The sequence below is a fragment of the Gekko japonicus genome, unplaced genomic scaffold (assembly GCF_001447785.1).
Source record: "Gekko japonicus isolate JY-2015 unplaced genomic scaffold, Gekko_japonicus_V1.1 scaffold35, whole genome shotgun sequence".
Classification (NCBI taxonomy): Eukaryota; Metazoa; Chordata; class Lepidosauria; order Squamata; family Gekkonidae; genus Gekko; species Gekko japonicus.
The window spans coordinates 843,369-870,093 of record NW_015176453.1 but is presented as its reverse complement, the minus strand read 5'-3'; the positions used below and the strand labels follow the sequence as shown (position 1 = coordinate 870,093).

At 42.5% G+C, this 26,725-nt stretch overlaps 1 protein-coding gene across 2 annotated transcripts in view; it reads right to left on the bottom strand.

Moving 5' to 3' along the window:
- The window catches only part of INPP5A (inositol polyphosphate-5-phosphatase A), a 355,150-nt gene that overhangs the window by 210,777 nt on the left and 117,648 nt on the right, over positions 1 to 26,725 (bottom strand). For both annotated transcript variants that reach the window (XM_015426891.1, XM_015426890.1), the window contains exons 3-4: positions 24,651 to 24,751; positions 19,265 to 19,352 (exon numbers count right to left, since the gene is read on the bottom strand). In XM_015426891.1, the coding sequence (XP_015282377.1) occupies positions 19,265 to 19,352; positions 24,651 to 24,751 (189 nt within the window). The remainder of the gene's footprint in view (positions 1 to 19,264; positions 19,353 to 24,650; positions 24,752 to 26,725) is intronic.

Genomic DNA, 26,725 nt, shown 5'->3' with positions numbered 1-26,725 from the left:
AAAACTGACGTCATCAAGCCAAGCCGAGTGAATGCCGTCCGGAACATGTCTAAGTCTACAGCTGAACAAAATCCCCGTCAGCTGCAAACGTGTGCGACTTAAAAAGATTTATATGTTGTCCTCCCTTACCCCCTATGAATCATTGTTAGTCCCTTGTTAATATGTGTAACTGTAAATCGCTCAGAGCCAGCAGCTCTGCAGGATTGAGCGATTAATAAATCGAAAGATATTATTATTTTTTTATTATTATTATTATTATACCACGGGATATAGGCGCGTCGGCAATCACACGGCTGCCCATGCTGCACATTTCCCAGTAAGTAGTAGTCTTTTGCAGGTCTCTTTTAAATTCACGTTTTCTGCAAGTAGCGACGGGCTGGGGGCAGGTGCGTGCCGCTTGCCAGATGTTGGCATCTGATCGCACCAGTTTAATCCGCCCTCAAACAGTCCGTTTTGCGGGGCAAATCCTCCCGTGTGACCAGGGCCACCAACCACTTTTTCTGAAGCATTTGAAATGCCTGCATGTTAAGAAACAAACTACGCAAAACTTGTTAAATGAAAGAGACCCTAAGACACTGAAAATGGGGGCAGAATTTGTAACAATAAAAAATAGAGATATTTAGTATCTACTGAAATAACTGTGATGTGCCCAGCCAGGTGACAACTGCTCCTTAACAGTTAATCTTTTCATCCTCGTGAAACTTTAGCAATTAACAAAACATCTGGAAGGACCAACTACAAAGCTAATAAGCTCTTCCCAAATCTACATGTGGCACCAGGCTCCTTACTGACCAAGAGTCCCAAAGTGAAATCCTGCCTCCAAACTTACCCTTTTGAAAAAGCATTATTTTGCTATTTGGGGTAAGGGGGACAAGCTCAGACCATCCATTGGGGGGGGGATGTTGTTTTGTCCTGCTAAGTATACTGCTTTACTGGCTTACAAGTCTTCCATGTCTTAGAGCCGGCTCAAAAAACTTACCACTAGGCAGGCCCACAATACAGGTTCAAATTATGTCTATCTTTCTGTTTTTTTCTATATGAAAACTGATACCCCCCCCTCTGTTTATACTGTGTTTTACCTTTTGCAATTGTTTGCATGTTCCATGATGTGCACCTTGATGACCGAGGAAAGTTACTCATCTAAAAAGGCCTGATTACTGTGTGAGATTGGAAAGTCCCATAAACAGTGAAAGGGGATCACAGAACTTCCCTTAGGATATACTAAGTAGGTACTCTCTCTTATTCTTACCCTAGAGTAGGAATATGTTACACGAATCCAGGGAGAGTAAATTAACTCTGTAGTAAAGCAAAGAAGTGGGGAAAGATTTTTTTTAATTTTAATTTAGAAAATTCTGCATAAAAGGGACAGGACAAAGTTTGAGTCCAGTGGCACCTTTAAGACCAACAAAGTTTAATTCTGGATATAAGCTTTCATGTGCATGCACACTTCAAATACATTGAAACAGACTTCACCAACCATTACATATTGGTAGAGAGGGGGAGGGGGGGGGGGGTTAATTGCCAGGAAGGGTAATTGGAGTCAAGTAACTGAGCAATAAGTATAGCTAAGATTGGATTAAAGCAGTTGGTAAAACCTGTGACTAGCAGCAAATTGGAATATGAATAATAAAAGAGCTAACAAACAGATGTGAAAACTGAATGACTTAGCATGTATAGTGAGATAAGAACCCGATATCTCTGTTAAGCCCTGAAAACCAATTTATACCGGAAACCTACTGACCAAACAAATGTATCTATATGCCTCCAACTACCATCCTAAACACACCAAAGGATCCATTGTACAGAGCCAGGCTCTATGCTACAGCCTCATCTGTTCCAGTCCTACAGACAGAGATTCCCATCTGAGAGATCTACAACAAATCTTTTTGAAACTAAAATATCCACCTTATAAAGTCAAGAAATAGATTAACAAAGCCAGAATTGTACCCAGAGAAAACCTGTTGCAAGACAGTCCCAAAAGCGACCATTACAGAACACCACTAGTGGTCACATAAAGCTCTCAGCTCAAAACAGCTCAACACAACATCAGCAACTTGCAACCTCTACTGGATAATAGCAGTTCTTTCAGAAGTACTGGGGAGCAAACCTTTTCTTGCCCACAGATAGCCCCAAAATCTTAATGGGGGGGGGGGGCAGAGGGATACACAATACATTGACACTTTGCCACACATTTGTTTTTCAAAGAGAACTGGGTGCAGGGTTTCAGTGGCAATGGCATGTCCTGCACTTTGTCTCATTTATTTATTTAACTTTTACCCCACCCTCCATGCCAAAGCAGGCTCAGGGCAGCTTACATAAAACCAATAAAAATAATTTGATCCTTATTGTCAGAAATCACACTTTGCTGGCATGAAGAAGAAGAGATTGGATTTATACCCCGCCCCTCACTACCCAAAGGTGTCTCAGAGTGGCTTACAAACTCCTTTTCCCTTCCCCTCCCCACAACTGAGAGAGCTCTGACAGAAACTACTCTTTTTCAAGAACAGCTCTTATCAGAACTATGGCTTGCCCAAGGTCATCCAGCCAGGTGCAAGTTGAGGACTGGGGAATCAAACCCGGTTCTCCCAGATTAGAGTCCGCGCACTTAACCACTACACCAAACTGGCTCTTTGGTATCTTCCATTCTGGGGTGTATGGGGGGTGGGAAAGCCTCTACCTTAGAAACTGTCCAGACATCAAGGTTGCTGGCACTGGGTTAGAAGGACCACATCTTTATCAGAGAAGGTCAGGTCTTCATAACCTTTCTACCTTTTCTTACCGTACCTCTTTTTTTAGGGGGGGGGGGAGAACTGCATAGTTTGCATGTCAGACAAATTGTCGGGAAAGAGGTCTGGTGTGACATTGCACTCTTAATGCCATAGTGGTGCAGTAAAACAAGACAACTGGTGAAATTATAGGAAAATAAATGCGTAATTTCTTCCTCATTTAGCCATTTTTGAGGCTGGAGTATAGGAAAGTCATTAATGTTATGTCCTCCTATTGATGTTCTAAGCCTTTCAGAGGATAAGTAATGCTTTTCCTATACTCCTCCATGTGGCCAGTTAAATTAGACACATTATTTCTGTGCTGTTGGAGAACTCTGATCAATAGACACTTGGAAAGCTCTCTACAACTAAGTGGAAACATTTCCTCAGTGTCAAAAGGGGTCTAGTTTGAGTTTGTACATTGCAACCATTGTTAAATTTAACAAAGGAACAAATAAGTAGTTCTGACATTTTAATACGACTATCGAAGAGCAAGAAATTACCTTGCCTGTTATAAGAAACTAGACAGAAGTTAATTTCCTTCTCTTTTTTCTCCCTTTTTTTCAAAAGTTTTCTGGCATGGTGTGCAGACTTCTGCCACACTTCAGATGATACGAGAAAATGGTACTATTTATTGTCTTTTAAACTACAGGAGGCATTGATGTTCAAAATATTTTAACGTTACCAATAATTCCTTTTTCTATTAATCACATTTTAATTACCTAACATGTATACATTTATTTGTCCACATAGACGTGGTCACATACAAGTACTGACTGTGATCCAGAGATTCTTATTTGTACCTAATGAAGGCACCTAATTAAACAGATGGACAAGAGATGCAGGATGGACAAAAGGAAGTACATCTTGACTGTAATGAATAAGTAAGTTATGGAATTCACTGCCAGTGGACATCATGATGGCCACTGGCCAGGGTGACTAAAGGGAACCTCCATATTCAGAGACAGTAAACCTCTGAGGACCAACACTAGGAGACACCAGAGGAAGAACTTGGCCTCTATACCCTCTATATCCAGGACACTGGATGGACCACTGGTCCGATCAAGCAAGGTTCTCTTTTAATACTCTTATTCTGCAAGAAAAATCTGTTCTCCCTCTTCTTGGACTGCATTGTGGTACATAGCACAGTTAATGAAGACTCTATACAATTTGCCAAATGCAGCCCATCAGCCATAGATTATGGCTTTCTGTGTACTTGATAATTCCTCATATTTAGCTGTTCCAGGAAGCAGCAAAAAATAGGATGTTTTATTAAGCAGCTGAATATAGGGCTGAGTTGGCAACCTGAACAATTTCTGTGCCAAGAATATATATGGCGAATCACAAACAGAGCCCACTCATGGCTGCTCCCCAACACTACATTCCCATTTGATTTCGAAATATTAGGTAAAGCCATTTCCACAGGCTATCTGAGAGCCACTTTGTACATTACAAATTGAGGACGGCACAACTGAAAGTGGCTGGTGTGGTGGCAAGCCTTTAAAGTGGAGCACCATAGGATAAAAAGGAGCACCCATACCACTACTTGAAATCTGAACGGCACCAAGGATTTGGAAAACAAAAAAGCTTTTGGAGTTATCAAACCTTGGTTAGCAATAAGGCTATTTTTTGTAGCAGGAACTCCTTTGCATATTAGGCGACACACCCCTAATGTAGCCAATCCTCCAAGAGCTTACAGTAGCCCCTGTAAGAAGAGCTCTGTAAGCTCTTGGAGGATTGGCTACATTAGGGGTGTGTCGCCTAATAAGCAAAGGAGTTCCTGCTACAAAAAGAGCCCTGAATAAAGCTGGTATCAATTATCACTAACCGGTGTTTTATTGACTTACTTCAAACCCTGCTTCAAATCTGGGTTAAACAGGAAACCTGGCTAGTGCAGGACGTAGTTATGGTCCGTGTTGGACTCAATTACGTTGTCAAAAACTAGAATCTGTTTGTCGTCACTGGGGTTTGGTTGCAATGGGCATAAATCTGATTAATCGCCAGGCTGTTGTATTCCCTCCCCTCTCCTCCTCCTCTTTGTGCAAGTGTGCCCAAATTGAAGGTGGAAGTTTTAACCAATCCCAATTAGTTATGACGTCAGAACATAACTGCCTTAATAACGTGGCTTCTTCTCTCCACAACCAGTAAGTCTTAACCATAATTTGATGCTGGGGAAGAATTGCGATTATTGGGAAAGAAAGAATCCTCATTTTGGAACTTCACAACTGATGGGAGTTAGCTGAAGAATTCCATCTTTGTCTTTAATGAATTTTGAAAGGGGAGGAGGGATGTGTGTGCAAGAACCCAGCAATTAACCCAAGGTTGTACCCATCATGTTTAGATCCTGCAGACTGAACTTCAGTGGACATCTTAACCAATGCTATGGTGAGGGGCAGAGGTGTATGCCTTCCCACAGCCAGCTCCTGCTCCCTCAACCATGAATGGAGCCCTTATACTTGCATGAAACCAAGGTGCAGAAGGATGTCATTTTGTACCAGACTTTTTCATCTGAACAGGCATGCAGTATCCTTGGGGGGGACGGGACTATTTCATTAACAAACGTACTTGTTAGTATGCTGTATACTTTTATAAATGCTGTTTTACAAGAGTCCTTTTTGTACAAATGATATTACTTGTCCTGAGGACTGGGGGGGGAAATAAGGCAGGCTTTACATCTGCGCAAAGAAATCTATACACAACTTCACTAATTAATATCTGTAGAGTCTAATGCTATTTAAACAGGCTACGAAATATGAGGAAGCTTTCCCCATTTCTTTCTCTTCTAAAGACTGGCTGACTGCAAAGTAACTTACTTTTAATTAGCCGTTTTGAAAATATACCCAATCCATCAAGGATCCCACTCGAAAAGTAAAAACAAGTTGCCATTCAAGATTCTCTCTCTCTCTCTCTCTCTCTCATTATATTCATATAAAAAAGAGCTTTCAGAATGAAGCACCACTTTCTCTTCTGCTATCAATACTTCATTATAGCAATATTCACAAGCTCCCATATACCCATCAGTTCATATCACTAAATAGCATTCATGCTATTTCTCTAGCGAGTCACGCTGCTCTTATTTATGAATTAACTGAATGTCTACTGGCAAATGCATTAGCAAATTTCTTTGCACAGCATTTCATTATTTTGCAAGCAATTATTTTCAGATTTTACCATCTGACATAGTTCTGAGAGACAGCTCTGCTCCAAGGCGAAGCACTTCATCCAGTATAATCTATTCCTTTCCAAAGGTTCTTTTCCTGCTTTAATCATTGCCAAGTTACATATACAAACGCTGAAAATGCCATCAGTTGCTGCGTGGAAGTCTCACTGAAATAAATGAACATTGCATAGATGTAAGGCATAGCGAACTGCACCCCCAGCAGAAGGATCATGCTTAATCCTCTTACTAATTTCCATCTAATAATACAGTGGGATTTTCTAATACTTTCAAAGACTTTCTGCCTAAAACTGTAGCTGGCGAAGTATCTTCAGGAGAGTGTGGAGGGAAAAAATAGTACAAAAGACTTGGAGAGGAACAACAGCAACTGATATAACTGTGACAATGGCCTTCATGTATTCCCAAACCACTTGTGCTAGGGTTGTCAGTCTCCAGGTGGGGTTTAGAGCTCTCCCAGAATTATAACAGATCTCCAGACAAAAGAGATCAGTTCCCCCTGGAGAAAATCTCTGCTTTGGAAGGTGGATTCTGTGGCATGATGCCCTGCTGAGCAATGCTCCCTCTAAGCTGCGGAGTGTTGTGAGCAAAAATTCTACTTTGTGAGCTACTGGCATGAAAGTTGTGAACGAGCGATTTGGCTGTTGCCTAAATTAGTTTGCTCTGGAGCCATCCTTCCTGAGCTAAGACAAAAGTGTGTGAGCTGGAGGCTAAAAAACTGTGAGCTAGCTCACACTAACTCAGCTTAGAGGGAACACTGCTGCTGAGGTCTCTCCCCTCCCCAAACCCCGCTCTCTCCAGGCTCCACCCCTCAAAATTTCCAGGACTTTCCCAACCTAGAGTTGGCAACCTTACCCTGTGCTAGTCTTTGAATGGTAATTAAAAACATTCAGTGGGCCCTGTGCAATACAGACTCTCTAAGTTGCATCGTCTAAGCATTCCTTTTGCCTTTTAGTTTTGGTACGTAAGTTTGCACTGGCACAAGAAAAGGAACCTAAGATCTGTCCATGTGTTCTCATGTAACATGCAGATGTGGAGATTGTGAAGACTGTAATAGTGCATAATGGGATGGGAGTATTAAGCAATATGCAAGAACAGATGTACCCTGAACCATCAAAATATTGGGGGGGGGGGGAAGAGGCCATCAAGACTACACATATTTTCAAAAGTAATAATCTTCCAATTACTACTTTACACAGAGAATGATGAAAACATGGAATTCGCTGCCAGAGAATGTAGTAATGGCCACAAGAATAAACAGCTTTAAAAGGGGGTTAGATAGCTCCAATGAGGATGTCTATGAAATGGCTACTAGCTATGGTGACTGAGGAGAACTTCCACATTCAGAGATACTAGTCCTCTCAATCTCAGAGTCAGGAGGCAACATCAGAGGAAGACCTCGGCATCTATACCCTCTTGTTGGCCCTCCAGAGGAACTGGTTGGCCACTGTGTGGGACAGGATGCTGGACTAGATGGACTATTGGTCCAATCCAGCAGGGCTCTTCTTATGTTCTTTTATTCAATTATTGCGATTTTCATTCTTACTTTCTATTTGAATGCTACAGACATGAGTTCAAGGAACAGAATTTTACTGAGAAATGTCAACTGGAATATCCATCCATTTTTAAGCAAAGTATCTGTTTTTTGTGAGTAAGCAGCCTCTCTGAATCCATGTACTGTAAATTCTGAAGGAGGAAACACAGAGATAACTGCACTAAAGTGACTGGATGGGAGAAACAGGACAGATCAGTATTCACCCCTAGTCAATCAATACAAGTGCCCATTAAAAGGACCATGAAGAACCTGACAGCCATCATCACCACTTGGGCTCCTTCACAGACACAGGACATGCTTACAGATTCCTTGGAGAAATCAGTGCCAAGCATGCTGCAGTGCAGGAGTCCACAAAGTCTGGAAGCCGGCAGGCATCTTTGGAATTTTGCGGGAGGGTGGCAAGCACCACGACAAAGTGGCTGACTGCCACAGGAGGAAGGGCCAAGCACACGTACAAACACAAGACAGTGGGCAATTAGGGGTGTGCGGGGGGGGGGAAATGCTGGTATTTTTTGGCTTCAGGTAAATCAGACCAAAAAAAATTGGTAAATGCCCAATTTCCCCAGTAAAATACCAGTAAGGAGTCGAATTGGGGCCATATTTGCTATTCCCGAATATATCCGGGTCCGATTTACACTACCAGAGGAAAAGGAGCCATGTTAAAATGCCTTCTTTCCTTCTGGTAGCCCCAGAGATTTCCTGTCAATTTCACTCCCCACCAGTCAGCTGGGAGTGAAATTGACTAGGGAAAGCCTCAGCTCTCCACCTTCTCTTCTCCAGCTGACAGACTGTAGCTGGAGAAGGGAAGGCAGGGAACCTAGGCATGTTTAAAATGCTTTTCTCGGGGAGAAAAAGAAGGCTGCAGGGCACCTGGAGAAGATCAGGCAGGAAACCAGGCATGTTTAAAATGCCTTTCTTTCCCTCCCCCACATCGGGAAGGGAAAGAAAGGCATTTAAACCCAACAGCTGACTGGCGGCTCAGGTGGCTGTTAGGTTTTTCAGTATAGCAAAATAAACCTGAAAAAAGGCCGGATAATTATGGCTTTTTCGAGTTCAGCTATACCGGTAGCCAAATACAGATCTGTATTCAGCTTATATGATATCCGAAAAATACCGACAAGGTATTTTTCAGGTATTTTTTCAGTTTGGCTATAGCCGAATGCACACCCCTATGGGCGATGTGGGATATACACACACACATCCGGACAGAAGTAGCCCAAGGGGGATAAACGCACACAGAGGAAGCCCAAAGGGGAAAAGGGGGGATAACACAAATACGGATGGTCAGGGGGCGTAATAGACAAAGAGAGAACGTCAAGGTGCAAAGACCCTTTATTTGTATGATGTCATTTGTCCTTGTCCTGGCTTCACAACAGCCCATCTACTTTCCCAAAGCACATGGCAGGCACCTAGGAAATTACCTGCAGGTGCCATGGCACCCATGGGCACCACACTGAGGAACCCCGATACAGTGATTAGCATGTTAGACTAAGGCTGGGGAAACCTGTGTTCAAAACTCTACTCCACGAATCTCCCTGTGTGATCTTGGGCTCAACCATGTCTTCCTAACCTACAGGGTGAACCATGTAAGCTACTTGGAGAAAGGGCAGAATAAAAATGTGATCAATAAGATATGACTATTAATTTAACTATTCAAGCATTCCCCAATAATTTTGCAGTGGTCGCTTTGCCTAGAAATTTCCCCAATTTTAATACTAAGCCTGTATGAAGATGCGAAGGTCTTCCCACAGAAGGACAATTAAGAACAAACAATTATTATCTAAGACATTCTTTTACTTGAGTCTATTTGCAGTATGTTGTATCCCCCAAGGCCCTGCAGTGACAACGGCAGAGAACATGATTCTACAATAAAAAGACTTCAAGGCATATTCAACAGCCAGTTTTTGTATGCAATAAAACAACCCAAACTAGCCTGATCTACGAAGTTCCTCTGTATCTTTACATTTTCCCTTTTCAGTTTCAGATACCTAAGATCAATTGCATAATACTGTATATCATCATATTTTAGCAATCCTGGGTGCAGTCCTTTAAACAGTGCCAACAAAATAATGACAGAAAAGGGCTTTCAGTTACAGCCCAACCTTAAACACGTTTCCTTAGAAGAGTCCTATTGATTTTGATGAGATTTACTTCGAAGGAGGTGTGCTTAGAATTGAAGCACTGGAGTTTACTTTTTAAAGCTCTTTGAAAAGAGAAGTTACTCCGGTCTAAACAGATAAAAACCAATAGCCTTAGACTGGAGTAATTCTTTCTAGAATTGCACTGTAAAGGCCCACCTCTGCCCATGTTACCTGTTCAATGGGGTCCTTCGATAGTTTTCTCTTTCATCTGTTCCATCAGTAACACAAAGCCCAGAGGTTTATGAAAGCACCTCCATTATAGGACCAGAAAACAAAGGAACTAAGAATGATCAATTATTTGTCATGTGCAATATACTTATTTTATATTAAGCTAAAGAATGAAAGAGCAATGAAATATGGTTTTACATCTGTCCAACCTATCCTAGCCCGATTTATATAGAAGGTAGACTGTTTAGTACATGAACAACCAAAGTATCCCAATGGTTGAAAGTCAGTGTTACAGCAGTGGTTTAAATCAATGTATACATTTTAGTGAGCCATAACAATCTGTGCTTCCATTGATTAAGAAAATCAATTTCCTTTATTAAAAGTTTATATCAGATTTAAAAGCATTATTTTATAACCTTTTCCAAGGATTAATTCAATACACTTATCTGATTTCCCCATCTCTTATTATTCCAGAGGTGGCAAGACCTGTTTGTTTCTACTGTCGTGATTTATTTATTTATTTTTAATTAGCTGAACATGCCTATGCATAGGGCTCTTTTTGTAGCAGGAACTCCTCTGCATATTAGGCGACACACCCCTAATGTAGCCAATCCTCCAAGAGCTTACAGAGCTCTTCTTACAGGGGCTACTGTAAGCTCTTGGAGGATTGGCTGCATCAGGGATGTGTCACCTAATATGCAAAGGAGTTCCTGCTACAAAAAGAGCCTGGATATTTGACTTTGTGTAAATCAAGATATCAAAGGATATGTGAGCTTTTATTTAGTCAATTAAATGTTTTGTTTGTTTATTAGTATACCATGCCTTCCAGAAGTTCAGGGTGGATCACAACATATTTTTTGAATATACAACCATAAAATCCACATAAATCAACAGCACAACCCAATCCACTCACAATGGAAGTCCAGCAGAATAACCAAATTAAGTAAAAAAAATGCTTTCTTGAACACAGAGAGGGGCCAGGAAGGGAAGTCTGAGAAAGACCAGGCCCTTGAGGCTGATGATGCTTTGCCCTTGCTTAGGCAAAGCTGTACAGTTCTCTAAGGCCTACCCAAGATGGCACATGAATTCATACCAGGAGTGGCAGTCTTTCTAGTAAGTCAGGCCTAGGTTGTGAAGGGCTTTAAAGTTTGAGTGCAACCCTTTCATATCAAAATCCAATTCTCTATCCCTCAGCTTTGCAGCTAAGTGTCCACATGAATCATTAAGATACACAACTTGTTACTGGTTCACCTACCCATACATGTTAGTCCTTTATGACACACTGGTGGTGGAAAGTGCTGACAAGTTACAGCCAACTTACGGTGACCCTGTAGGGGTTTCAAGGCAGGAAATGAACAGAGGTGGTGTGCCATTGCCTGTCTCTGTGAAGTAACCCTCAGCTTCCTGGTCTCCCATCCAAGTATTAACCAGGGTTGACCCTGCTTAGCTTCCAAGATCTGATGAGATCAGGCTAGCCTGAGCCATCTAGGTCAGGAAACATGACACATTAACCGCCCACAAAGGGAAAATATCCCATGTTTATCTTCCAAGTGACTTTCTTGGTCATTTACTTGCCACTGGTGCCTAAGTATAAGCTCACACCACATTTTGCAGAACACCCATTTTTTAGTTTAGATCCAGTATTTGACAGGTAACTGCATTTTAAATGGTAACCTACTGAAGGCCACTGTTCCGATAACCATAGTCAACTAAATTTCTAAAACAGCTCTTTTGCTCATGTAATTTCCAGGGCCTTCAGATCTTAAAAACAAATGGCACTATTTCATCTCCTTTGGATACTTAAAATACACTGAGCACTATCTCCCAAAAATTTCAAATGCCATGCAACAGCTAATCTCTGTAACATTTTCTATGTTCAGTATTATTGAGAGGCTAATATTGTGTAAAAGCTAATACCTTAGCTCCACCTCCTGGTGGGAATAGGAAATTCTGCCCTGGAGGTCGAGGAAAGGGGGAAGAAAGAACCTTTTCTCTTATAAAGAGACAAAACGGTTTCTCGGAGCTAATCAGGTATTTGAATTCCCTCTGTACTAAATTCAATTATGTCGGTCTTCTTAAATCATGTTATGTTATTTAGCAAAACTCCCAACTGCCACAGTTAATATGCTCAAGAGAACCAGAATGCTCCATTCATTTCTGGGAACAAGCCGATATTTTCTGAGACCCATTAATAAACCACTCAGGATTTATGTGCCAGTTAAATTCAATTCAATTTCCTTTTTCAATTAATGACCAATTATTTGAGTCAGGCCTGACTGAAAATATTGCTCAAATACCATTAATCTAACAAAAATTAACTTTACCATTTTTGTAATAATGAGAACATAATTTTAAGGTAAAATAATGTTCTGTATTTAATAATGTTATTCTATGTTTTACAACAGTTACTATCCCCTTGTAAAGGGTCACATTAGCTCAGGGTACTGAAATTTATCACAGTGGGAACAAGGAGTATTTTCCTTCCCTTTTTTGACTCCTAGCAGGTCTCTTGTAATCTAATTCATAGCTTTATTTTATATTTAAACTTCAGCATTTTGGCCCTTGCTGAAAACACATCCCTGCTGTTTTAAAAGGATTCCCCTGTTCCTTTTTGTCCTCACAACCCCAAACCTTATTTGCTGAATAACTGGACTGAGCTGTGGCACACAGGATTTTGTTGATGACATCATAACGCTATATCTGAAAATATGAGATCATGGATGCCGATAAACCTACCAAACAGATTAAACAGAAAGTTGTACAGAGGACCTGGGTTGGGGGAGAAGGAAAGTGGGTTGGGAAAATACAGTAGCTAGGGCATCAGAAAAACAGCATTAGGATAGTGAATTTTTCTGTCATGTAATCTACTGGCAAATGTGCTACTTGCAAAGTAAACATCAAATTAGGGACTAGTCAGCACAGACTCATTTTAGCGTACGATTCATTACCTTTAAGAACCATGCCTGTAAAAGTTAATTGATCAATCAATCAATTAACATTTGTCAATTGATTAAAAAGGACCCACTGGTTAATTGAGCGGTTGGTTTTTTTAAAAAAAAAAATCATTCCAAGTACTTCAAATCCACAGGTGGCAGGGTACTTTCTTGGAAGAAGCATTCCCCCCTTCTTTCTCTTTCAAGAAAGAAAGAATGCCTCTTCTGAAAAAGTGCCTGCTGCAACACATGCATGCTTCAGTTAAAAACAAAGAACGTTCCCCCTTCAAAACTACAGTTTTATTTATACCCAAATTTATGCAGATTGAATTGACTATTTTAAACTTACATGGTTAATTAACTAAGAACTTGGCCTGGCAATTCAGCACAGATGTTTTTAAAAATTATATTTAAAAAAACACCCATAACAGAAAAGTACTACAGAACACTGGGTTGTATGGCTTACATCTCCTTCAATATTCTTTCCTCCCTTCTCTGGTTTTCGAAGGTGTTTAAAAGAAATTAACCCCTAGACCTTTATCTTCATTATTTTAGATTGTTCAACTAAAAGTGGCACAAGGACGAAAGACTGCATTCTCCAATAGAATCTTGTTAGCTTTGATCCACTGAAGATCATTTGAAATTGTGCCTGGAGTTCATTAATGGTTTCTGTATATGCAACAAATGACACAATGGTGAAGTGACCACATTGAACTGAAATGATACCAAGAGGACTTGGGCTTACTATAAGCATTCTCATGAATGCCCAAGCTCATCTCTCTCTCTCTCTCTCTCTCTCTCACACACACACACAGCCCTCTCAATTCCATGTGCCCCTCCCAGTTCTCTTCTCCCCATTTGCATCTGTTGGGCCCTCACCTCCTCCCTCCTGATTGCTGCAGTGCTTCTTTTTTCCAAACCACAGCATTGAGGCTCATCTCAGCTGCTTTTCCTAGTCCTCTAGCCAGATGCCATGTTAAAGTTTATCTGGGGGCACCCTTGCCAAGCCAGCAACAAACAGAATCATGGTGCTTCTTTTGTAGCCAGGAGGCAGCTGTCTTTACTTATTAAAGAAAGAACACCATGGCAACCAATACGGTCCCTCGCCTATTTCCTCAGGAAAACTAATGACTAATTAAGCCTCTGCTTCGGTGCACTAGAACTGACATGGAACCAGAAATAGCCACAGAACATCAAATAAATGGTGGAGAGTCAGATCCCAGCAGTGGGGCAAGCAAGGTGAAAGTTTAAGGTGGTTTGGAAAAGGTGTGGATAAAGGAATGGGTCCTGAAGGGTTTTTAAAAAAAGAGAAGGAAGTGGTTTAAGCAAGGAAGACCGCTTCCTTCAGGCTACAGGGTGTGGTTCATAAGGCACACAGATAGGCATGGGAGTTGATAAGCTTGTACAAATGGAGAGGGAAGAAATTAAAGAGAGTACAAACTGAGTGTGAAAAAGGAGGAAGTAACTGGTGAAAATAAATGTAGAAGAGAAGAAGAGAGGAGAAGAGATTGGATTTATACCCCGCCCTTCACTACCTGAAGGTGTCTCAGAGTGGCTTACAAACTCCTTTCCCTTCCCCTCCCCACAACAGACACCCTGTGAGGTAGGTGGGGCTGAGAGAACTCTTGACAGAAACTGCTCTTTATCAAGAACAGCTGTGCCAGAGTTATGGCTTGCTCAAGGTCATCCAGCCAGGTGCAAGTGGAGGAGTGGGGAATCAAACCCGGTTCTCCCAGATTAGAGTCCACGCACTTAACCACTACACCAAACTGGCTCTGTAAGGAATAGAACACCACTGTCCAATAACCAATTACAGAAACACCCTAAAATTCTAGGTTTTGGTAACTTCCCCCAAGATAGCTTCCCGCTGCCCTAACAAAATGGCTCCTCACTTACCTCCCACTATCAACACATTAAGGGGGCTTTCTGCCGGCATAAACTGCACTGGTTGGAACCGGTGCAGTTTATGCCGGCAGAAACACGATCAGACTTACCTCCATTTTGCAGTTCCCATCGTTGAATGCCCGGTCACACGCTGCAGGCGTCGGCGAGGTTTTTTTTAAAAAAAAAACAAAACACAGCTTGAGCATGCGCATAGGCAGCCATTCACAGAATGGCGATCTTTGCGCATGCTCAACCCCCCCCCTTACATTGAAACTTTAAAGGTAAGGACTTACCTTTAAAGTTTAAAGCCCAACCTGGCCTCCCTGTAGTCCCGGACTCCTCCGGATAGGTGAAGTAAGGGCTTTCTTTCTTTTATTTTAAACAAATGCTCAGGGCGAAGCTTTGCCCAAGCGCATATCGCTTAGTTTAAAAAATAAATGGTGGGAGAAAGCCAGAAGCCTCAGGCTTCCGACGGAAATGGCTGTGCAACGGTGGAGAGCGATCAGACGCCGGGGTACAGCATTTACAACCGTTGCACTCAGTTTACCACCACTTGGGACCTAGTGGCAGAGTGCAACGGTGTAAAGGGCTTTACACCGGTTAGGGACAGGAGGCAGATGTTCGTCGTGTGAACGCCGGTGAGTACACCGGTTGGAACCGGCACCCTAACCGATGTAAAGCCCCCGTCTGAACGCACCCTAATAATCATATAATTTTTTCTTTGCCCGATGCAGTAAATGTATCTACGTTCTGTAACATCCGGATGAAGATCACTCTGGATGGATGATGACAGTTCTATACCATTTCTCACCACCACCACCCCCAACTGTTCCAGGAACTACCAACTGCAAAATCAAGCAGATTAGGAAAGTTCAGTTTGGATAGCAAAAAAGGTCAATGAAGGAGAGAAACAGTGGAAAACCGTCGAAGGTTATTTTTCTATCAGACAGTACAGCCATAGCAGACAGAGATTAAGAAATCTTGAAAGGGTCCCATTAGGGTAGGGGCCAAGGCTCAGTGGGAGAGCATTGGATTTACATATGAAAGGTCACAGGTTCAATCTCTGGCACCTCCAGTTCAAAGGATCAGGTAGAGAGAACACCTCTATTTATCTATTTATTTATTTGATTTATACCCTGCCCTCCCCACCGAAGCAGGTTCAGGGCAGCTCACAGGGCCATAAATAAAAACAATTAATATCATAAAAACACATTCCGAAGGTGCTACAAATATGTGATGGCAAAGATTTCTCTAATCGGTCACAGTAAAATCAGCAATAGTTGTACGGCTGGTGTCTGGCTCCTAGGCATATTGTTTCACAGTATGGGCACAGGCAGCCAAGATGGACGATAGGGCCTATCTAACCCAGTTGATGTTAGTACTTTAATATGGCATCTTACTCAAACGCTTGGCGGAAGAGCTCCATCTTGCAGGCCCTATGGAATTGTGATCAATCCCACAGGGCCCTGATGTCCTCCAGGAGCTCATTCCACCAAAACGGTGCCACTGCGGCGAAGGCTCTAGCCCTGGTTGTGGCTAGCCTGATGTCTTTAAGGCCAGGAAGAGTGAGGAGATTTTATTATCCAGAATGCAGTACTCTCTGGGGAACATATGGGGAAAGGTGGTCCCTCAGGTATGCAAGCCCCTGGCCATATAGGGCTTTATAGGTAAGAACCAGCACCTTGAAGTGAACCCAGTATGCTATAGGTAGCCAGTGCAGTGCTTTCAGCGCAGGCTGAATGTGCTCCCTCCAAGGGAGACTTGGCTGCTGGATTCTGCACAAGCTGTAGGTTCCAGATTTGGGACAAGGGCAGCCCCATGTAAGGAGCATTGCAGTAGTCTAATTTCGAGGTGACCATCTTGAGACCCTGGAGACCCTTTCAAACTGCCTTTGTATTCCGTTTTAGTAACTAGTTGCTAATGGATTTTTTTCTGTTATTTCAGACAGACTTGTTTTAGTAACTGGCTGCTAGCAGAATTTATTTACCTGTTCATACAAACCTGCTTGTGTCAAGTTCGCAAAACGTGGTTGAGCCATTTTTGAGGGAAATGGCCCCCCCCCCCCATTTTCAACTCCTTGGCTACGCTTTCTGAATTGCTGTGGCATGCTGTTTAAAATGTCCATAGCACTTCCTACAATGCCACTTTCCCCCCGCCCTTTTTCGCTGCTCAATCTTCCTTGGACTTTTTAAAAAATGTTCTACGGTGAGCGCTATAGTGCTAAACCGCTATAGTACTTCAGTGCTATCGTGGTACCATTGAGATGCATTGACTCCATTGAGATGCACTGACTTCAGCATAGACATTACTGACCTTGACAGACCAATGGTCTGACTCAGTATGTGGCAGCCTCATGTGTGTTTATGTGCACTGGTAATAATACTGCCATACTCTCTTCAGATGAAAACTCTGTACAATTTATTATTGTGTGGTTCACTGAACTACAAGAGAAGTTCTACCCAAGAAATGGAGTATTCCCTATCTGGTGCTTTACGCTACAGGCCCTGCACCTCTAAGAAGATGCTTCTGAGAGACAGAAAAACCTCTGCAATAGCACAGCATGTTGCAAGGGTGGGAGCTTCAGAAGGAAAGAAGAATCAGAAGAGGGACTCTGTTCAAATAGAGGTGCCTCCCATTTCCACAAGGGTACTTTTGGATCCCAGCATCCAGGGCCCTTGCTGCAGCATCATGCAGGAACACAGCTACTAAGTGGCTAATGGAATGTAGGGGTGTGCATTCAACATAAACCAAGATGGTATTTTTAGAGCTGGTTACCGAATGGGGCTGCATTTCAGGATTTTCAGGGCCGCTGGATAGCTGAACTGAAAGGGCATTTAAAAGGATTGTGGTCCCTTTAAATGCCTTCTCCAAGCCTGCAACTCCACGGCAAGTTCACCCAGAATGTGTTTAAAAGGCTCACAGTCCCTCCAAATGCCTTCCAGGTGAATTTGCCACTTGGAGAAGGTGTTTAAAGGGACCACAATCCCTTTAAATGTCTTTTTTTCTACCATTGAAAGCAACAGAGGATGGGGGCACCTACTTTGAGGGCCCACAGAATTGGACCCCCTGGTCCAATCTTTTTTAAACTTGTGGGATTTACTGAAGAGAGACACCAGCAGCTATGCTGCAAATGTGCTGACTCTACTTCAAAGAACAGTTCTCCATTATACTCTAGGAGGACCATTGACTACAATGGTTCCCCTAGTGTATAATGGAGCTGAAAAATTTAGCAATCCTGAATATTTACCGAATCTGAATACCATATCAGTATTAGGATTCAGGAATATCAGGAAATACCAATATTTTTTGGGTTCAATATACCTGGAACCTCCCCCAAAAAAGGTGGGGGGGTTGCACACCCCTAGTAGAATGTTGTGTTAGCAAGTGACATTATCATCCCATGCTTACACTTGCTTCTACTAGTTATTTAGTAGCCACACAACTGCACAGTGCTACAGCCATAGCCCCAGAAGCTCAGCCACCACTGCCACATACCACCAACCTCTAAGAGCATTGCCTACGCACCTCAGAAGGGGCAGCTAGTGCCCAAGATTCAATTCTCTTAAACTAAAGACAATGGATAATAGTGATCAAGGGAGATCATGAGACGGTGGGCAGGAAGAGTTGCATTAGTGCTTAGTTCTTGTGGCCCTTTCTTACACACCCAGGGAAATGCTGATCTCCACTTTGGGGTCAGGAAGCAATTTTTCTCCAGGCCAGTCTGGCCAGGGATCCTGGAGCCTTTTTGTCATCTTCTGGGCATGGAACAGGGATCACTGGGGTATGTGTGGGGGAGGCACTTGTGAATTTCCTGCGTTGTGCAGGGGTTGGACTAGATGACCCTGAAGGTCCCTTCCAACGCTATGATTCTAGGAGGACTGAGGCCATGAAAAGAAAAATAGTAGCACAACAAAGGCCTATTGAAGTAAGTTAGAATTATTGAGCCAATTGCCAGTCACATCTCAATCCAGTACTTCTTGAACTTGTATCCAACATTGATTGCTTTTAGGGTATCATAAATAAACCATAATTTGTTCATTATATCATGCACACAAAAACTTATACCCAGATTTAAACTTTGTTGATCTTAAAGGTGCCACTGGACTCAAACTTTTTTCTGTTGCTTCAGACCAACATGGCTACCCACCTGGAACAATAAGCCAGGAAATCATATACTCCCCCTCTCCTCTCTATTTGTGAATCATAGAAGATCAGACACTTCCTGGATTAGAACTAAACTGCAATTTGGCTCCTTCTCATCATGGACAAACCATGGCTTGCTTGTGATGTTTGAAAGCAGCCATTGTTTTTGCTTCTATCAGCTTACCCAACAGCCACCAGGGTTAGAGCTCGTCTTTAGACACAGAAATTGTGGGCACTTAACCTTTCACTGGTCTCATGCCACATTTAACAGATATTGTTTTCCCTTGTAAAATGCTGCCATGATATCAGATCCTGCCAAGTAGCTTCCTTCACTGTGGCTTCCTTCACCCTTGTGAATGTATATATCCGTGCTTGTAGTAGGTTTACTGAAAGTGTAATCCTCACCACCTTCGATGGCTCTCAGGCATGCCGCACTGGAAGATGAAGAATTAACGCTTTACATACATGAACTGAGTATGAAGCCGCACATGATATTTTACCGTGAAATGTTCCTGTGATTTGTAGTTTTCATCCAGATAAACCCGGGCTCTGTTGTATTCTTTCATTGCATCACTTGATAGCAATTCTCTGAAAGACACAAAAGGATGCACAGTAAATATCCTCTCCGGACATTAAACACACACAAGTGCCTATTTATTAATAAAAGAAGAAGAAGAGATTGGATTTATACCCTGCCCTTCACTACCCAAAGGTGTCTCAGAGCGGCTGACAAACTCCTTCCCCTCCCCGCAACAGACACCCTGTGAGGTAGGTGGGGCTGAGAGAGCTCTTGACAGAAACTGCTCTTTTCCAAGAACAGCTCTTCTCAGAACTACAGCTTGCCCAAGGTCATCCAACCAGGTGCAAGTGGAGGAGTGGGGAATCAAACCCGGTTCTCCCAGGTTAGAGTCCGCACACTTAACCACTACACCAAACTGGCTCTCACACCAAACACTTAACTACTACACCAAACTGAAGAAGACTTCAAAGGCATTCTAACTGTGCATCAAATTCTTGAATGGGGGGGGGGGATTAACCACAGAATGAGCTATTATTAGTGTATCTCCTATTTTACTCCCCCCCCAACTTATTCATAATACAGTAAATCAACAAAAAGACACCAACTATTTCTCTAATGAAGCCAGTAGAGGGCACTCTTTCAACACAAAAGGAGAGATAAATTCTTTCATGTGCTCTTATGCAAGTTTACGAAATGACCCTGCATGAATTGGAGGGGGAAGAGATATATCAAAGAATTCAAGCAATGTCTTATTAGCTAAACAAACAATGGACAAAAGGTCTGCACACCCCAATTGCCTCTGATGACCAAGCTGAACCTATTTCACTGCTGTTCAACAACAGGGACATCCACGCAGGTTCACGAATAGGTATAATACAGAGAAGTCAGCATGAGCAAGATATGTGAGCGCCAAGAGCGGCAATATGTTAAACTAAGTATCCAGCTGAATCATTCAACTTATCAGTACCACACTTATGGCCCTGAGGGGGAGATTTTACATGTTCGGGCTATGGATACAAATCGAGCCCAAAGTAAGGTTGACAACTCTGGCTTGGGAAATTCCTGAAGACTCTGAGGTGGTCTAAACAGGGACGTGATGCTATCCCCAGAGCTGCCATTTCCTCCAGGGAAATGGATCTCTGCAGACTAGAGAGCCATGGACAATCCCAGACGAACTCCAGGCTATACCTGGAGGTTTGGAAACCCTCGCTCCAGCGCTCTCCCCCACAAAGCACAGAGCCTTCAGTGTGGATTTATTCCGCTTGAGAGGCAATGCTTATTTTCAGAGCTTCTCAACTGAGCCTGTGGGCTGTGTCACATCTGGCAGATGTGGGCTCCAACATTAATGCAGACACAAACTCACAGGATGGCCCTCAGCAACTGCTGCTCAAATTATCCATTTGAATAATAAAATAGGGTAGGAGTTAAACATGGTTTTTTGCCCACAGAAGCCACTTCTGTTCACAGAACAAAGTCCTTCCCCCCCCCCTACGGAAGCCCACTGAACTCCGTAAAATGCTGCTCCTGGTCTCAGGGGACTGTTAGGAACAGCATGCAGGGGGAACTGAGGGTCTGAAATGGCAGGGGGGATTGATTACTTTGTAATACTGTACTTATAAAAATGGAATTCGTATTGATGGTTGCAACAGAAACAACGAACCTGCAGAGAATAAACTTAATATCTTTACACTGGGCTGAACTGAGTGGATGCCAATCAAGTACAGGCGTCTCAGGGAACAGACGTCAGAAAAAGTGAACTTTGTCATACTTTTAAAACTGTATTTATCGTTTGCTTCCATGTAAACACAAACTCTGGCACACAAGTGTTTTATTCTTGTTCCCCCAAATCCCTCCCCGTGATCCCAACCCTCTGGGTGAGAATCAGTGCCTCAGGACGATGGTCTTCAGCTCTGAGCCATGGGAAACGGTGCAGCAGAAGTGTCTTAGCCAGTAAGTCCTGTCTAGGGATCGAATTGAGCTGTAAGCATGTGACAGGAAGTCACATAACCCCACAGTCAACATAGCCATATAATAGGAAGAGGGGGGAGCGAAAACTACCTATGACCTCACTGGAGTCAAGGCCAGATGCGTGCCAAGCAGACCAAGACAACTGGGAACAGCAAATACGAACTGGACACCAGGGGGGTGTCACACAGTAAGGACCAAGTCAAGGGGTGGAGCCATGGAGGAATCTTCTTTACCATTGAGTGTCTTCACCTTGCTGTCCTGCTGCTCCTCTCTGCATGCATGTAAAGAAAATCAGGAGGTGTGGTGCCCTTTCACTCTAGGCAAGCATACTAGCACTATGTCCTTCCAAAAAGCAAATGGTGGCTTTGTAGGAGCTCACAACTCACCTGAGGGTCCCAGCCCATAGGCAGAAGACCACACCTTAGAGAGTTCTTTAGGAGTACCTGACTGATCAGAATGGCTGTGCTAGATACCTTTACACTAAGGCCAGCTGGGAAAGTGGTAGCAGGCCATTTATTCACCATAAGAACATTATTTGTTGCCACAAGAGGCATCAATGGACAATAGCTTTCTTGATACCCTTTGTTGCAAACAGTAAAGCATCCCTTTTGGGATTTCAGCCCAGAGCTAGTGCAGGGATGGCAACTAAGCCTTTGCACTGGTACACACCTCAGAGATACACTGGCATGGTGGTGACTGAAACTTTAGAGAAAGGGGTTTTTGCCCAAACAACAACGGATGAAAACAAACATTGTTACAACATATTATCACTGCTCTGCTCAGAATCATCTCCGGCACTGCACTGCACTGCACTGCACAAGCAGTGACCTGGATTCTCCACACCTCCACACCTCTCTCACAAAGCACAGGATAAATATGCACAAGGACAATAAGTCATACAGATTGCATGACAGATAGGGGATATGGAGAACAAGGATTGTTGGGATGAATTGCAGCAGGTAGCCACAAGTAACCCCATTAATACAGTGAAGAAATACCCAGGGGAATGCTGGGCAAACTTAATGGAGCCTGGAGCAGCCTATCAGCATGAGTGACCCACCTCTCGGTTCCTTGGGGTTGGCTCTTTTCTCTGCTGGCAGAGTAAATATACTGACCAAGTAAGCTGGAATCACTCCAGCATAAGTAACACACTGGACTGGTTAACCTTGGGATTACTCTCTAACAGTGAAATCCTAAAGAGATGTACCCCCTTCTTCTTCTTTTTTAAAAACAATTTTATTTGGATATAACATCAAGTCAACCAATATAACATTTTAGCATCCATCTTATATCCTTTTCTCCCCATCTCTCCCCCCTTCCGGCTTCCCGCAGTGCTCCCACCTCCCTTCCAAATCTTCTATTTTCTTCTCTCTTCTCCCCACATCAATAATTAAACTTATACGGTAACATTTCTTTAAGCTATTATTCTTACACATTTGAACTAACTCTAAATATCCTTCTATCTCTAATAGTTATCAAAGCAAAATAGATTATTCTTCACATCCCAATATTTCTCCAGATATTCTTTAAGATCTATCCAGTCTGCAAAAAATTCTTCCGCTTCCTGATTCTTGAGATGCACCCCCTTCTAAACCCACTGGTTTCCATGGAGTTAGAAGGGGAATGGAGATGGGACCAGTTGGGTTGATGTACAGAGTAAGGTAAGTTTAAACCATGGTAAGCATAAATTAGACAAGAGTTCCAACTAAAAGACTATATTTCTAACATCAGTACTAGGCAACAAAGCAGTTATACATACATGCCCCAGAAATCCAAGATTTCAATATGTTCTGTTAAGTGATAGCATTAATCATTCTTCTGCCACAAGAACTGTTATTATTATTAGCTGAAATTCATATGAAAGATAGAAATCCAACAATAACCAAATGCTTATAAGTCGGTATTTTGTGAGTGTTGGCAGAGTAATTAACACAGCAACGGTGCACAACCTGATTAAAGAGCAGATAAAGGTTTATTTAGGAATTAACATACTTGATAGAAAAGAGGAGAGGCAGAGATAGGCTCCTAACTACATTTCTAGCTAAGAGGCAGGCTAAGATTGGGTATGGAACTTCCAAGAAGGGGGACATTACCCTGAGAGTAGCAATCTGGAGACAGACAAGGCATGGCACTTAAAAGGAGAGAAGGTGCTGACCTCACTATGCTAATTGTCTTCTTGCTGCCCCCTGCAGGGTCTTCTCTTCTTCTCTGTACACCAGACATTGCCTTTTCCAACAGTTAGCCTGCTGCTTTAAATTGTTGCCTGATTCTAAGCACATACTCTAAAGATGCTAACGCTTGCACCATCTGACCCGTCTTCCTTACTCATTAGCTAGGATCAAGAGTCAGTGACAGAAGAGAACTGACACCTTCTGCTGGGTAATTCTTCAAACGGAAACCTCTTTGCCCTCTGCAGTACCAACATGTGACCAGGGGGGAGGGGAGGAACAAGAAACAATTCTCCTTGCTTAACACCCCTCTTGCCCTCACCTACTGTCGTCATTGCATCCGGACAACATCAGGTGAGGAGCCCGCAATTCAAAAGGAAATTTTATTTAAGCTATAAAATAGAGACTAAGGAATAGTATAGAACTTGAGAAGCTTGCCACGTTTGTTCAACAAATCCTTCTCTCTAGTAAAAGCACCGCCCACAATGGATTGTAAAAGACAGGAAATGCTGTGAAACATCTTTAGTCAGTCACCTAAAAGCAAGAAGTGTTTGCACTGGGGTTGATGTCGGTGGCTTCTGTTTTCTCTCCCCAGACTCCGGAACACAAAAACTAACAGCCAATCATATGGAGCACAATCCTATTCCAGTTGAAGTCCGTTGATTTCAGTGAGCTTACATTGGAGAAATTCAGCACAGGATTACAGTGTAAATTACTTTGTCTTTCATGAATTCAAAGGGAAAGGGGCAAGCAGATACTGGAAAAAATGCAAAACTCTAAGATGTATCAAGTTTCAAGATCTGTACATCAAAGCTTAAAACTTAAGTATATTCGCAAACCTGAACATTCTTCAACCCTTGGCCAATATGTGTCACTCTTATCAAAATGAGGAAAGCTGCATTTGAAGTGGCTTGTTTGTAGTCATCCCCCTCCCCCCAGCATAAACAGCCTTATTGGCCCATGAAAAATCCAGAACAAGAAAGAAAAACCATGTCATAGCCTTTATTTCAGCCTACCTAATAAAAGGTATTACGTGGATTTTGTTCCCTATCTGTAGGCAGCCAGAATTCGAAGAAGCCTTAAAGCATTATAAAAAATAAATACATGAATCAAGCCCAGTATTTGCTATGCTTAATCAATGAGGTGAAGAGAAAAAAACAACTTGTATTTCTTTTTAAAAGTTACTTTTGTACTTCTATGAAAAAGCCATAAATTTTTCTTATCACTTACTTAACAAACTTGTCCACATGAGACATGGATGCTTCGTAGTTTTTCCCACCAAACTCTTGACAGTGTAGTGCCATGAACTGTGGCTTGTGTGTATGCACAACCTGGAAAATAAAGCAAACTATGAGCAAAGCCACAGCTCTGAAAATAACAGGCAAACAGAACACGAGCACTAGAAGTTTATGTTCTACAAACAAAGCATCAAAAGAACAAAACTTCTAATCACACAGTTATTCCTATAAGTTCAATGTTTAAACACCTTCAAACATATAATGTGTGAATGCATTACAAATCAAACAAGCAAGCCGGGCTTTTTCATGCACTGTGTTGTGAGTTTCTAGATTCCAAATCTAAGACATTTTTAACAGGTTACATTTTTTGACACAAATGTAGTCTCAGTGTGGGAAAAGGTGACACGCAAAGCAGCCTTCACTTCAACATGGGTAATCGAGCGGCACTTATTTATACATTTTGTACAATATAGTCATAGGACTAATCTTCATAATCAGAGGAACCTAAGTTATAGCAAACTATTGACCAGAATCTGGTCTGATTTGAGAGAAAGGTATTTGTGTCCTTCTTCTTAATAGGTATTTATCATCTAAAAAAAAAAGTTCAGTTTTTTCCTGGTAGACGGGGACCAGAAAACTACCTTGTATGGGTATAAAGTGCTCTCCAGTCACAGTGGACTTATGGCAACCCCAACAAAGAACTTTCAAGGCAGGTAAGAAGCAGAGCAGTGGTGTAGCTAGCATATTGACCCCCAGAGTGGATAATTTTTTAACTCCCCCCTCTTCTATACGGCAATTTTTTCTTTTATTGAACTGTACGATGCCTCCATTCCCACCTGCACCACCCAGGCATAAACCAGTCTAGCTGCCATGATTAGATTTAAAATAACAGGCTGAAGCTCCCTCGGACACATAAGTCTGAAATCATAGGAATTTCTGTACCAAGACTGAAACTGATTAATTCAGGAAGGGGATTTGGAGAACAAGCAGCAGGCAGCGAAAGGAAGTGGAGAAAGATCTTCTCCACCAGCCCCTTCTGTTATTTCTGTGGGATTCAACCCGCTGTGACCCTCCCCTCAAAATGTTTTACACAGAATGCAGAATTTCAAAAGCTGTAACCTCAGCGCATTGCAAAACAAGAGAGGTGTCACTCACACACCCAGGCCAACGTGAGAAGACAGAAATAAGACAGGCAAGGGAAGACTAAAGGACTTTTTCTTCCTATATAGCTTTTGGAATTGACAACATGTTGGGCAACAAGACTGCAGGGAGTGCTCTTGGATGATGGTTATTATGAGCAAGAGCAATAAAGCAGCTTCCTATGGGATGCCTTAGACGAGCACCATTAAAGCAGACTGCCAGTAACACTAGAATGTAGTGCTAGATGGAGCACAGGTGCCACGAGTAAGGGAGCTGTGAGGCATACCAGATGGCAGCAGGAGAGCCCACCCTTCTTAATAGGTATTTATCATCTAAAAAAAATGTTCAGTTTTTTCCTGGTAGATGGGGACTGGAAAACTACCTTGTACGGGTATAAAGTGCTCTCAAGTCACAGTGGACTTATAGCAACCCCAACAAGGAACTTTCAAGGCAGGTAAGAAGCAGAGCAGTGGCGTAGCTAGCATATTTGACCCCCAGAGTGGACTGCACGATGCCTCCATTCCCGCCTGCACCACCCAGGCATAAACCAGCCTAGCCGCCATGATTAGATTTAAAATAACAGGCTGAAGCTCCCTCGGACACATAAGTCTGAAATCATAGGAATTTCTGTACCAAGACTGAAACTGATTAATTCAGGAAGGGGATTTGGAGAACAAGCAGCAGGCAGCGAAAGGAAGTGGAGAAAGATCTTCTCCACCAGCCCCTTCTGTTATTTCTGTGGGATTCAACCCGCTGTGACCCTCCCCTCAAAATGTTTTACACAGAATGCAGAATTTCAAAAGCTGTAACCTCAGCGCATTGCAAAACAAGAGAGGTGTCACTCACACACCCAGGCCAACGTGAGAAGACAGAAATAAGACAGGCAAGGGAAGACTAAAGGACTTTTTCTTCCTATATAGCTTTTGG